This window comes from Bactrocera dorsalis, chromosome 3, assembly GCF_023373825.1.
Source record: "Bactrocera dorsalis isolate Fly_Bdor chromosome 3, ASM2337382v1, whole genome shotgun sequence".
NCBI lineage: Eukaryota > Metazoa > Arthropoda > Insecta > Diptera > Tephritidae > Bactrocera > Bactrocera dorsalis.
This window is the reverse complement of record NC_064305.1, coordinates 7792555-7805738: the sequence shown is the minus strand read 5'-3', so window position 1 is coordinate 7805738 and position 13184 is coordinate 7792555. Positions and strand designations below refer to the sequence as shown.

At 35.7% G+C, this 13184-nt stretch overlaps 1 protein-coding gene across 2 annotated transcripts; it reads right to left on the bottom strand.

Moving 5' to 3' along the window:
- Window positions 1–2137: 2137 nt before the first annotated feature.
- On the bottom strand, window positions 2138–12604 carry LOC105226898 (uncharacterized protein KIAA0930 homolog). 2 transcript variants are annotated; one of them, XM_049453868.1, is made up of 9 exons: window positions 11688–12604; window positions 10860–11026; window positions 10518–10799; window positions 10318–10458; window positions 10063–10244; window positions 9718–9965; window positions 3827–5425; window positions 3365–3514; window positions 2138–2286 (listed from the first exon to the last, which is right to left on the bottom strand). In XM_049453868.1, exons 1-9 carry the CDS (start codon window positions 11800–11802, stop codon window positions 2246–2248), a joined length of 2925 nt encoding a protein of 974 aa, XP_049309825.1. In that variant the 5' UTR covers window positions 11803–12604; the 3' UTR covers window positions 2138–2245. The 2 variants fall into 2 exon arrangements, with proteins under 2 accessions (XP_049309825.1, XP_049309826.1); XM_049453869.1 differs by lacking the exon at window positions 3827–5425 and having other exon boundaries at window positions 11688–12586.
- Window positions 12605–13184: the final 580 nt, after the last annotated feature.

Below are 13184 nucleotides of genomic sequence, written 5' to 3'. Positions count from 1 at the left end.
ATAAAATCCGAGTCCACTCCGTTATCATTCTAAAACTTAATCTTAAACTTACCGATCCAAACGAGGTTAGATCTCCGACAGTACAACTCTTGACCGGACAAAATCCGGGTTATTTCTGATCTCTGAACTAACTTCCTTTTGTCGTATAAAATCCATTCCGTTATCGTTCAAAAATTTAATCTAAAACTTATCGATCCAAGCGAGGTTAGAACACCGAAAGTACTGCCCTTGGGCGTATAAAATCCGAGTTAATTTCCGTCGCTGAAATAACTGCCTTTTGCCGCATTAAGTCCATTCCATTATCGTTCGAAAACTTAATCTAAAACAAACCGATCCAAACGAGGTTAGATCTCCGACAGTACAACCCTTGACCGGATAAAATCCGGGTTAATTCCGATAACATAAAACCGTCTGTTATGGGAATTGATTTCGTTATCACAGTAGTAGCTGTTTGCATAATTCGTACCACATATAGCGCCTTGATATGTTTTGTTTATTGTTATTGTTGTAGTTAAAATCAAATACACTTACATATGTACATATGTATTTCAGTAGAAATCTGCCGAGTTGACCGCCCTTGACGGCCTAAAAAACGTTCAAAGCTTTTCCTTATATTTTACGATTTTTCATAAGTTTGACTTTATTATTTTTCAATTTGTCTGTATGTATTGTATAATTCGTATATGACAATCTTTTTTTAGTTAATACATTTTATTAATTCATTCCTAAATTTCTGTGAATGAATATATGAGATTTTCGCGCGATTTGTGAATTCTTCAATTAATAATGTATGTATGTATGTATTTGTGTTTGTGTGTCGATTAACGCGCCTACAATTAGGTCTACAAACATGCCATACATATTTTAATAAACGTTTACAAACTATTCATAAATATACTTGACTGCAAAAATAACTGTATTTAGGTACATAATATGTTTGTATATATGCTTGCAGTCACATGCTATTTTTTTATAAATCATACATACTTGTACATATATTTTGTCTCTATTTTTAATACATAGAAATCTCAAGCCGCCGCTGCTAGTTTTGATGCCCTCAAGTGATAACTTTTCCTTAAAGCTGTTGTGTTCGTAGTTTTGTGTATAAAAGTAAGTGGCGAATTACAAACTGAAAACCGAATGAATATCTTATCAAAATTTTGACACACTTGTATTGTATGTATGTTTGTATATAGAGCGAATTGCGCTACTTTCTATACAGCAACTGGCAATGTGAGATTCGTTTTGGCTAATTTTCATGTTTTCATGTTTTAATGAGTTATGTTTTATTATGTATGTACGTATTATGTATTAATTATATATATGTATATGTATGTACGTTTCAGTTATAACCTTTTATGCACGTATGTGTAGTGTTTTTGTGTAGGAATCGAGAATATCAGTTTGTTCCTTTAAGTTTTCGTTTGCTTTACGCGCTATAATTTGTAGATGATGTGTACGTTTATGTTTATAAAAGGAAAAATTATTTAAATTTAATTATTATGTGACTAAAACTATTACATAATTGAAAACAATATCTTAAGGAATGTGTATAAACACCACAACTGCGCAAATCACAGAAAACCGAATTTCACACAAAAATACTTAATGAAAGAAATCACACTCTTTTACATATATAATTTGACTTAAATGAGTAAAATAAAATAAAATTAAATCAATCACATTACATATAACAGAAATGCTTCACAATATTTTAGCGCCAATAGTTACTGATTGAAAGCATAAAAATGCAAGAATACGCCTATTTATAAATAAAATAAGTACAAAATATTTAAAAGTAATTATATAAAAAAAATTTAAAAGTAGCTATATAAAATACATTTAAAACCAATTTTATAAAAAAAAAAAATTAAGTAATATTATAAAAAAAAATTTAAAAGTAATTTTAAAATTATTTTAAAAAAAATTTGAAAGAAATTGTATAAAAAAAATGTTTGAATTAATTAAAGAAAAATTAAAAGTAATTTTATAAAAATAAATTAAAAATAATTTTATAAAAAAAATTGAAAAATAATTTTATAAAAAAAAAATTAAAAAGCAATTTTATAAAAAAATGAAAATTAATTTTATAAAAAAAAAATTGAAAAATAATTTTATAAAAAAAAAATTTAAAAGCAATCTTATACAAAAAAATTAAAAATTATATAAAAAGTAGCTTTAAAAAAAGTTTGGTTTTTCTATAAAATAACGATAAATAAAATGAGAATAAATTATTAATTTAATACTAAAAGGTTAGTATGGGCGTTTCACGATGATCCAGCAAATCTGTAATAAAAAAAAAGTATTAGCGTTAAAAAAACAGATAAGACGTTAATTTATATTATACGAGTATAACTATAATACCCTTTACACGTACATATATTTCTCCTAGTTTAAAGGGTATAAAAATATTTTAATTTTAATTTTTTTTAATTTTGATTGGCCAGTTTGTATGGTAGCTGCATGCTATAGTGGTCCCATCTGAACAATAAGGATACGAAGATTCAAAGCTGCTTTTGACAGCACGAAAAGGAGCTGCCTTTATGCCGCGATGTCTGAATTTGGTATACCCACAAAACTAATATGACTGTGTAATCTGACGTTGAGCAATAACAAAAGCACCATTAGGATCAGGAAGGATCTCTCCGAGCCGTTCGATACCAAACGAGGTTTCAGACTCCCTATCGATTTGTTCAATCTACTCCTGGAGAAAATATTTGAGCAGATCTCAATAGATTGTCTATCTTGGAACCAGCATTAACCCCAACAATAACGACAGCCTCGAAATCCAACGCAGAACAACTCCTGCCAACATATGTATGCTACTACGGACTGAGTAGGCAAATGATAAGTAAAGACAACTTCTGATGAGCCGACTTTACGAGTTTTCGTGAAAAAGGTGCTGCGGAAGAACTATGGTCATTTGCGCATTGGCAACGGCAAATACCGCAGTCGATGAAACAATGAGCTGTACGAGATATACGACGACATTGAAATAGTTTAGCGAATTAATAGACAGCGGCTAAGTTGGCTAGGTCATGTCGTCTGAATGGACGGAAACACTACAGCTCTGAAAGTATTCGACGTAGTAAACGGGAAGCAGAAGAAGAGGGAGAACTCCACTCTTTTGGAAAGACCAGATGGAGAAGGACCTGGCTACACTTGGGATCTCCAATTGGTGTCAAACAGTGGGAAAGAATAACGATTGGCGCGCTGTTGTGAACTCTTCTATAACCGCGTAAGCGGTGTCTACGCCAATGAAGAAGAAGATTTTGTCAAATAAAAAAGTTTATTATACAAGAACTTAGTTCTTCGGTCAGCTGTTTGTTTAGAGTATAAAAATCAAACAACTACTATACTATACCTTTAGCAATGCTCCACCACGGCAGTGTCACATAAGTGAGGAATGCATTGAGCGGTGTGGATTGTTGCCGACGATTCTCCTTCCAAAAGTGGAATGACTGCGTGAAGCCACGACTTGCCCAAAGTGGGTTGTAGGCGCCGTCATCTAATTCTAAAAGAAAAAAAAATAAAACAGAGAGAGATAAGAGAGAGATAAGAAGTGGTACAACCACTTTCAATAACTCTTTCAATAACTCTTCCCTGGGCTAAGAGCCTAGGGAAGCTGTTGATGAAACTAGGCTGACAAATAGCCTAGCAATAGAGAGATCTACTTGAGTGGTATACATTTGAAACTGTCAAAGACTGAGTACTTAGCATAAACACTTTGCCTTAGCGCTTGCGGTGAGAGCGAAATGTGCTCACAAACCTAGGATCGCGCACTGTCTTTGAACTGCGAATGAAAAATCAAATATAAGCAACACACCTTTGAGCGCCTTACGCGGCAAATCGCACCAATAATAAATGTTGGTGCCATCGGGGGTACGCCGCTTTGGCACCAAGCTGAGAGCACGTTGATAGAACGCATGTTGAGCAGCGCTGCGCTTGGGGCGCGGCAACGTCGCATTGGAATGACCGTTCTCCCCGCCACTGCCAGCACCGCCGCCATCGCTTACACTGCCGTTCTCACCACTGCCGCTGGCCGCCGACACCGAGGGCGGTGGCGACAGCGGCGAACGTTGTGCACTCGACGACGGCGGCGGCGACGACAACATGTGACAATTGCCATTACAATCGCTGATATCGTTGGTCGCAGCATCTGCGGCTGTACTTTGAGTATCCAATTGAAGTTTTGTGGTTTTTATTGTTCGTGATGTGGTTGTTGCTGAGGCTGTCGTCGGCGAAATACTATTGTCGCGCTTATTATCAAAAGTTTCAGCAGCGGCAGCGACATCGTGCAGTTCCTGGCTCACTGACTGCTTCGCCTGTTGCTGCTGCTGCATTGGATGGCATTCTGATTTTACAGGTACACGTACACATTTATCGAAACTGTATGGATTGGTCTGTTGGCCACTACCGGCGCTACTGGGTGCACTTAAATCGGCCGTGTTTGGCGGTGAACACTGCTCTACAACGGGCAGTTCTTCACGACCGCGCACATTTATCATGAGTTTCGTGTCTTGCTCACTCAATATAGCCATTTTGGCTTCGGACGCTTCCGCCGCGCTGCCATTCAACGAGGTCGCATCATCGGCTATTTCATATTCTTCGGCTTGCTGTGTGGTAGGCTCTTGTTCTACCGCGCTGTTATTATTGCTATGGCACTCCTTAATTGTTTTGTTCTCTTTCGTATCTTTGGATGCGTTATTGTTCTTAGTTTTTGTTGTGGACGCAGTGTCTGCTTTGGACCTAATGCGTTTCGGTGAAACCTTGGCGAGTAAATTCGTAGTTTTGCTTTTATCCTTAACCTTATCTTTATCTTTATCCTTATCCTTGTCTTTCTCTTTCATTTTAGTCTTATCCCTCTTGTCGGCCGCTGGACTTAACGTGCGTTTCGGCTTACGATCGGCTGCACTTAATGAGGCGCTACGCACAACGGTTTTCGGCTTCGACGCGCCACCTGTCAACCGTAGACTACCACGCTTGCTCACGATCAACTCGCTTTCGACACTCAGTATGGTTTTATGTTTGGGTTTGGACTTCTTGTCGGGCATTTTATTGAGGCATGCTGGCGTCTCATTAGCCGCATCATCACATGTGGGACAATATACCTCGGACATCTCGGGCGTATTCTTATCGCTCGACGCACCGACCCAACGTTTGCACTTTTTACCGCCAAAACAATTGCTGCAACCCGTAGTGCTTGCATGCGAGGTCGGTGAGTTAATTGTCGCCGCAGTGGCTTCCACTGCCTCAGCGATGGGTACACTGTTCACGTTTGCAATTTTGGTCGTTTGCTCTGGCACGCCGTGTTTCACTTCGTTTTCGGGTGAAATCGGTAGCTTAACCGCAGCCGCATTAGCTGCCTCACAGTTCGGATTGAGATGTAGTTTTGCCTCGGATGCCGAGAAAGCAGGACGTAGATCTACAATGAAATATAGATCGTTGGCATCGTTTTACTAAGTGAGACCACAAATCATAAGTAATTTTTAGAGAGTCGAAATAATATTGAAAATAAATATAAATAACAGTTATGTAAAGTAAAAATATTGTAAAAGTATATGTAAAAAAGAGAGAAAAATGAAAGCGTAGAAAAATATTATAAAAGAGAAAGACTGTTGTATAAATGAGGAATGTTGGAATGGAGGGACTGCTGCTGTGCTACGGTTGAGTGAAGGACGTGATTTGGAGAGTAGTTTTAAAAGGGCCGTTTTACTGTATTGAAGACATAACCATAATTACAAAATGTCAGAAAGTATAGGTTTTGAAAAAAGTACCGTAATGTAAGATCTGTAACGACGCTAGCGAATTTTAAGCTAGTGTGAGTCTAAACCATCTAGATTATGTTGCCTAACTGAGTCCGAATAAGTTAGACCTGAAAGCGGACCTTAGAGCTATTAAAAAAGAGAGCCGACTTTATTTTTGGTGGAGTGACCAAAATAATAGACTCAGAAGCGGCGTCCCACGATGCTCAGATATTCGTAAGTAGAACCTGGGATCAATCCCTCGGCAGACCAACGGAAAAAGCATGCAATGAGGCAACTCTTATGGTAGCCACCAGGTTGGAGTTCTCAATTTTTGTAACACTTAGCTGTACCTTAGTAAACTTAGCAGCATTAGGTCTGTTTGTCTCTTAAAGGCTCTAACCTTCCAACTTAGTATTTGTTTTATAGGAAATTTTTGGAATCAAAGAAAATATCATTTGATCAAATTTGACTCGGACTGGTTCTTTTAAGAATTCCAAGCAAAGTGAATCGATTAAGAAGTTGCTAGATTGGATTGTCTCCTCTGTTAATGATGATTACATCGAAAAATTTTAAAAATCGTATTTAAAAAATCGTCGAAAGATAGCAGAGAACCGCAACATCTCTTATAAATCGACTCAACACATTCTGGTTAATGTTTTGGGTATTTTGTCAATGCTATGCTCATAGCAAAGCACCTGAGTTGACGTTGAGTAAAACTCGCAAAAGAGATGCTTGATGAGGTAGCTGAGGGCCCTCAAAATCTCTTATGGATCGATTCAACACATTTCGGAGAACATTTTGAATATGAAGCGTGCTAATTCTAGACTCGCACCTGAAAAACCTGAATCTTTTGCAAAATCGAGATCGAGTGGAGTTCGGAAAAACCTGCTTGACAAGGTAGACTAAGAACCTAAATGCATCAAACGCATCATTACTGCTGACGGGACGTCGGTTTATGGATATGACGTCGAAACCGTCTAATAATCTAGAGATTGGCATACCAAAAAAGAGCCAAAACCTTTGAAACCACGTAAAACCATTCTCACGACAATCGGTACTAAAAAACCGGAGCAGACTCGGATTGTCAACTCGGCAGAACTTTGGCGCTACAACAACAAATCACGTCATAGTCGGTCAAAACTCAAGGTGATATCCATCGGTTTCTTTGATTACCGTGCTGTGGTTCAGCATGAATTCGTTGGAGGCATCTACGCGAAGTAATGGAAAATCCATTAGAGCCTTTAAAAGCCATTAGCTGTAGGTGCTGAACGGCATCTCGAGGTTTATAACGAGGGTATGCAAAATTTGATCAAACGTTGGCTTGCTTGTATTGCCCCAGAAGCCTTTTTTGAAGGCGATAATAAAGATTTTTATCGAAACACGAGAAATGTTTTGTTGTCAGTCCGGCTCAAATCTGATCAGTATAACGAGAAACTGCATGAAACAGTAAATTTTTAATCATAACTATTTATATTAGATATACGACCGCAGCGACATCTGTTGACAAAATACGAAAAGACTTTTTCGACTACCAAATATATGTATGTATTTATGATTCTAAAATCATATATCACAAAAATGTAATTTTTTTAAATTCAAGCACTATTTTAACGAGTTTCGTTAAAAATCGAAATTGTTTTTGTTTATTATTTTTTTTTTTATATAAAGCTGCACGAACAAATCTAGTTTGTGGTAAATTACAATGACCAAATGGCAGATTTTCTTAAATAATATATTGCAAAATATATGTACGAGTATATATAGAGATTTTTTCAAACTAAAAAACTGGGGACTGCACATTTCGGAGCAACTACTAATTCACAAATTGAACAGACAAAATGAAATTATAAAAATTAAAAATTTAAAATGCATTTGGGTTTCAAATAGAGTCAAATGGCATAATGAGCTTTTGTAAAAATTTGTACAAATGAAATAAATATGTGTGTATTCCAAGTCCTGCTTTCTCGGCCAGCTAGTTTCTTTGTTGTGATACACATATTGTTTGATTGTTCGACAGTTTTTCTTCTTTTTTTTGTTTGTTTGATTTTAATTGTTCAGCAGTTGTACGCCAAACCATAGTAGAAGAAGAAGTAAAGCTTTGTTCTGTGATATATTTCAATATTTACTTTGTTGGTAAACAAATCAAAGAGTGTAAATAAAAGGAAAACCGAAATAGAGTAGCAACACGTTACAATAACAAGAATAGGATGGGTGGGACAATATGATAGTAGTAAAGCAAGCGTAAAATTATAATAAAAGTGTATAATATATAAGAAAAGTACAAACAACGTAATGTAGTTTAAATATAATTAGTAAAAGTATTTTACATAGATAAGCTTTGGTAGTAAATAGTAGAGTACAATACATAGTGATAATAGAAGATTGAAAAATTAATAAATATAAGTGTCTTAACTGCTATTTTTTTTTTACTAAAAACTGTTAAAGAACAAAAATAAATTTTTCAAACTTTCAGTTATATAAATTAGACTTTTTTCAAGATATTAAATTCGTTTATGAATGCAGCACCTGCGTATACGCAACTTTTGGCAGTATCAAAGGCAATGCGTTGCTCATACGCAGTGTAGCACATGCAGTTGTGAAGAACAAGGAGGCAGTTGGGTCTACGAAAAATGAAAGGACCCGGAAAGAACTGTGAGGCATATTTTTGATCGCTAGAACAACAACAATAAGTTGACAGCAAGTTGAATTAAGTGTGCAAGCAACATAATTTGATATAAAAAGTAAAGTTGTGTACTTCAAAAATTTACATTTCATAATTTTATTGAAAAAACGAGTAAAACGTTAACTTGAACTGCAACGAAATTTAATATAGCCTTTATAAGAGCATTTTCTTAGCACAAAAGGGTATACAAATATCTTAATCTGCATTTTGATCGATCAGTTTGTATGGCAGCTATAAGCTATAGTGTTTCGATCTGTACAATATATATCGGAAATTGTAGCGCAGCCTTGAACCAATGTCTATGCCAAATTTCAGGAGGATATCTTGTAAAATAAAGAGTTCTCCATAGAGAAACTTGATTTTGTTCGATCAGTTTGAACTGTAGCTATATGCTATAACGGCGCAATATTGGCGATTCCAACAAATATGCAGCTTTTTGAGAAGAAAAGATCGTATAATAAATTTAAGACCGTTATCTCAAATACTGAGGGACTAGTTCACGCATATACAGACAGTCAGACAAGGCTAAATCGACTCAGTTCGTCATGCTGATCTTTTAAATATACATTTTATGATCGCTGGCGTTACCTACTGGATGTTATAAACTTCAAGGCCGTCCGAACGATCGTCTAACGTTGTGAGAGGAAATTACTAAGCACAAGTATATGTATGTTAAAGAAATGTATAAAAATATGTAGATCATTTTGCAAAATATTTAAGTTGAAAAGCATGCAAAATTTGTTAGTGTCTTGTGAAAGTGTCACAAATTAGCAGCGCATGAATATGATGAAAATGCGTCAACAACGCAGTGATAAGTGTTTGTGGTGAATTTGCACATTTATAAAAAAAAAAAAACTAAAAGAAATTGAAGGAACCAATTTTAATGAAATATTTTGTAAACAAAAAAATATTATATGACTTTAAGTTACCAACAAATAATTAGCATTAAAAATATAATTTATAAGAGAGTTAAAATTTTAGGTAAATTGTATGACTTGCATACCATATGATCGAATTTGAGCCGGACTGACAAAAAAAACTACTTTCAAAAGTTTAGCCTACTGAACCAATACAAGCATGCCAACGCTTAATAAAAGTTTCCATATTTTTAGTGTAAGACTCTAGGAAAAATTTTGTATCCGATTTTAAATGGTACAGTCCGCGTCAAATTTGATCAGATGGTACTTTTAAATATGCGTAAAACTAATTTTAAACATTTGAGTAATTAGACAAATATAAAAAAGTATAAATTAATTATTAATTTAAAACTGTATATACTGTATTTACCATCACGTAAGTCGCCAGCCTCAATTTCAGACACCTCATTCGCCAACGAATCGAGCCCTTCATTCTCCGAACGCGCCTTAGCGCCCGCAGTGCCACCAACCGCATCAGGTGCACCTTTTGTGCGCCAAGCGTAACGCGAGAAATTATTTAAATTAGCGCTGGGATCACTTAGACGACGTTGATGACGATATGTGCAATAGTCGTCATTTTCCTCCTCCCAATCGTCCCACATGTCGGTAGCGCAAAAGCTAAAACAAGCGAAATTAAAGCAAATTATTTAAGTAAAGCATAGGCAGAAAGCGTGAAATGAAAATTTTAATTAGCACACATTTCACCACAACATACCCCGGTTCACTGGTGGGCGTCTCCACGCCTGAACCTTTGGGTTTTGTAACAGCCATTTCGGCGTGCCCCTTGCCTTGTGGTCCCTTCATGCGCACAAATTCGCAACGTGTTTGCACACCGGCGCCGCTGCTAAACAGACCGAAGGACATGCGTTGCGCCACTTTCGAACTGAGGCTAGATTGCTATAAATGATAAGCATACGTACAAACGTTTAAGCAAAGTGAAAATATATCTTTAAGCAACCAAGCAGCATACCCTCGCATCATAGACCTTTTTGAGCGCATCGTAGCGTATTGAGCCCAAAAAAATGACACCTTGCACCGAACCATCTTTGTCATTGGCAACTAATTCCACGCACACCATTTCACCATCGCGCACTAAGATATCGCTGAACACCTGTAAAGTATCGCTAGTTTGTGTGAGTAGTTAAAAATAAGTATTTTAAAAGATTTTACCTCGTCGAAATTATCCACCATAAAACAGATATGCGGATATGTTATCTCCTCGCCTTCACCTTTGGTATCCATTTTTCGGCGACTAGGACTTGCATATACACGCTGAGAGTGACGTCTCAGCACTTGCAATTCCTTTGGCGATGTGCGTGTGCAAATAGCTAATGTGAGTGTGTAGTCGAATTGATGTATAACCATATTTAAATAGACCGTCTCCTCCCAGTCGACGTCCGGATCACCGATTGGAAGTTTACGCGAGTCCTTACGAAAAACATCAACCTCTGTCTGTAAATATGAGAGCATGGTTTTAATACAATTAGTATATTTGGAAGGAAAATGCTTTACCTCATATTTTGGCATATGTCGGGAAGAACTTTTCACGTGTTTTTTGCGTACGAAGAAGAGCAAATCATCGGAATCTATGCTGTGCACTGGTTCGGTTTGAAATAGGAAATGTCGTACGAATAAATCTGTCCAATATGTAGTGCCTTGGAGCACAACAAACCCGCTATCTGTAAAATGAAAACAAATTTACTTAATTTAGTATGAATTTTTAAAAAATGTAAACAATTTTTTTTTTTAATAATAAATGCATATTTATAAATAAATTTGCGTGGTAAATGCAAATTTTAAATTAAAAAATGTTAAACTACAAATATCATATGATTAAAAAACTAAAAACAATATTGTGATTCACTGCCGCAGGCAAGATAAAAACGCCGGTTGCGCTTACAATAAAAACACACCAACCACCCTTAACATTTAACGATAAAAATAAAGCGAACATGTAAACATGTTCTTATGCACACATGTAATGTAGGTACATACAAATACATAATATGTAGGTACTTTAATATATAAATTTTATATAATGCCAAAATCTGCACAGCCATTTCTATTTCTTCATAAAGCTAATTATATGCACGTACGCATGTGTACTTAATCTGCCAGGTGCAGGCACAATTTGAAGCAGCATGACAATACAACAACAACAAAACATTTTTGCGGTGTTGGCACAGGATAAAGAAATATTTGATAAATCGATAATGAACAAATGTACATAATTTTTCATGGTGCATGTAAATTTAAAAACATAAAAGGATATTTATATATTTTTGTTTATTAAAGAGCAGCTGCAGAAGAATATTTTATAGTATTAACAAAAATACTAACCATCTTTGAGCAATTGTCGCATTTCTTTGGTGCGTTGAAAATTTATATCCTCCAGCAACTGTTGTAATGGTGTCTGTGGTTTTAGTAAAATCCCTGCAGCGCTGGCTAATGACATCGTGTATCGTTGTTTCAGTACTTCACTCACAAATTACACTTCCGTTATGATGAAATCAAAGGGGGATTTTTCACTTCTTTGCTTAAAATTACTCACGTAGCAGCGTAGTGTATTTTTTCAGCTTTTTCACTTATAAAGTTTGCATAAACATGTTATAAAATACATTTTAAAAAATTGTATTTGCACATTATCAAATAGGAACGCACTGAATGTTAAAAGAAAACTTCCAAATATCCAAAAAGTTACAAAATTCGCAGAAGAAATAGCAGGCAAAAATCGAAAATCTGTCGCCGTTCAACTAAACTGAGCTGTCTGGCACTTTTGCTGCAACAAACGTTTCGCATCTACTTTTTGACCTCACGAACACACAGCCCAACAGCGAATCAGTCAACAATTCTAATAAATATATATGTATGTAGCTATGTTTGCTGTGTGTCACCAATACCACGATTTGCACATGCGATGTCGCTACACCTCGGCGCACTATATACACATGCCAGCTGGTTTTGCAAAATCTTTGCGTAAAGCGTCTGGAATTACTGCTGAATGGTTTCTTTGTATGTGGCCAACGAGTTGCTTTGCGTTCTTTCAACCATTCGTAACGCGGTGATAATACTCTAATTCATATTCAATTTTTTATATGATTGGTGTACATTCTCTTCACCTTCTACTGCGCAAATACAAAATATTTAGGTGATATCAAAAGAAGTACATAATAAAATTCAACCAAGCAAAACAAAATTTGTTTTGTAAACAAAGAAATCAGTAGAGGGCAGCTGATTATGACAATGAGCACAAGGGTTGCCGACCGCATTCGAACGAATGTGAACTATGCGCGAATAGCATATAGTGACATCTATGGATGAATAGTAATCAATAAATATTTTTAAAATAATACAAATATCTTATTATTTAAATAAATTTTAATTGTTTGTTGATATTGTTAATATAATTATGTACACAGGTACGTTATATTTCCGCAATAATATTTAAGTACATTTAGACCAATTATGCAACCCTGCCTGGAAGTGCTGCACTACAACCAACATGTCAAATGTCATCTGATAGTTTCCGTTTTACCGCCTTCAACAGTCAGCTGCAAAACTCTTGAAAGTAAAATAATTAAAATTTTTTGTTAATGGTGCTTTATATAGTTGATAAATATGTTGAAATGATAGTCGGTCGTGTACTTATCGTAGAAATTACATTAATATTGTGTTTGCAGTGTTATTAGCGTGTTAATTGTGTGAATGATAAAGTGCGTTGCGTCCGTAGGCGAAGGTTTTTTAATTAATTTCAAACGAATATTCAATTCGGACACTTCCGTCACCCACATCTACTGGCGTATGTATGTATATGTATATTTATAAATAGTTATTAAA

Coding starts and splice junctions, on each gene's coding strand:
- LOC105226898 (XM_049453868.1), bottom strand. CDS start 11,802: ATGTCATTAGCCAGCGCTGCAGGGATTTTACTAAAACCACAGACACCA. Junction 10,800..10,859: donor GACATATGCCAAAATATGAG/GTAAAGCATTTT, acceptor TCATATTTACAG/ACAGAGGTTGATGTTTTTCG. Junction 10,245..10,317: donor AAAAGGTCTATGATGCGAGG/GTATGCTGCTTG, acceptor TATCATTTATAG/CAATCTAGCCTCAGTTCGAA.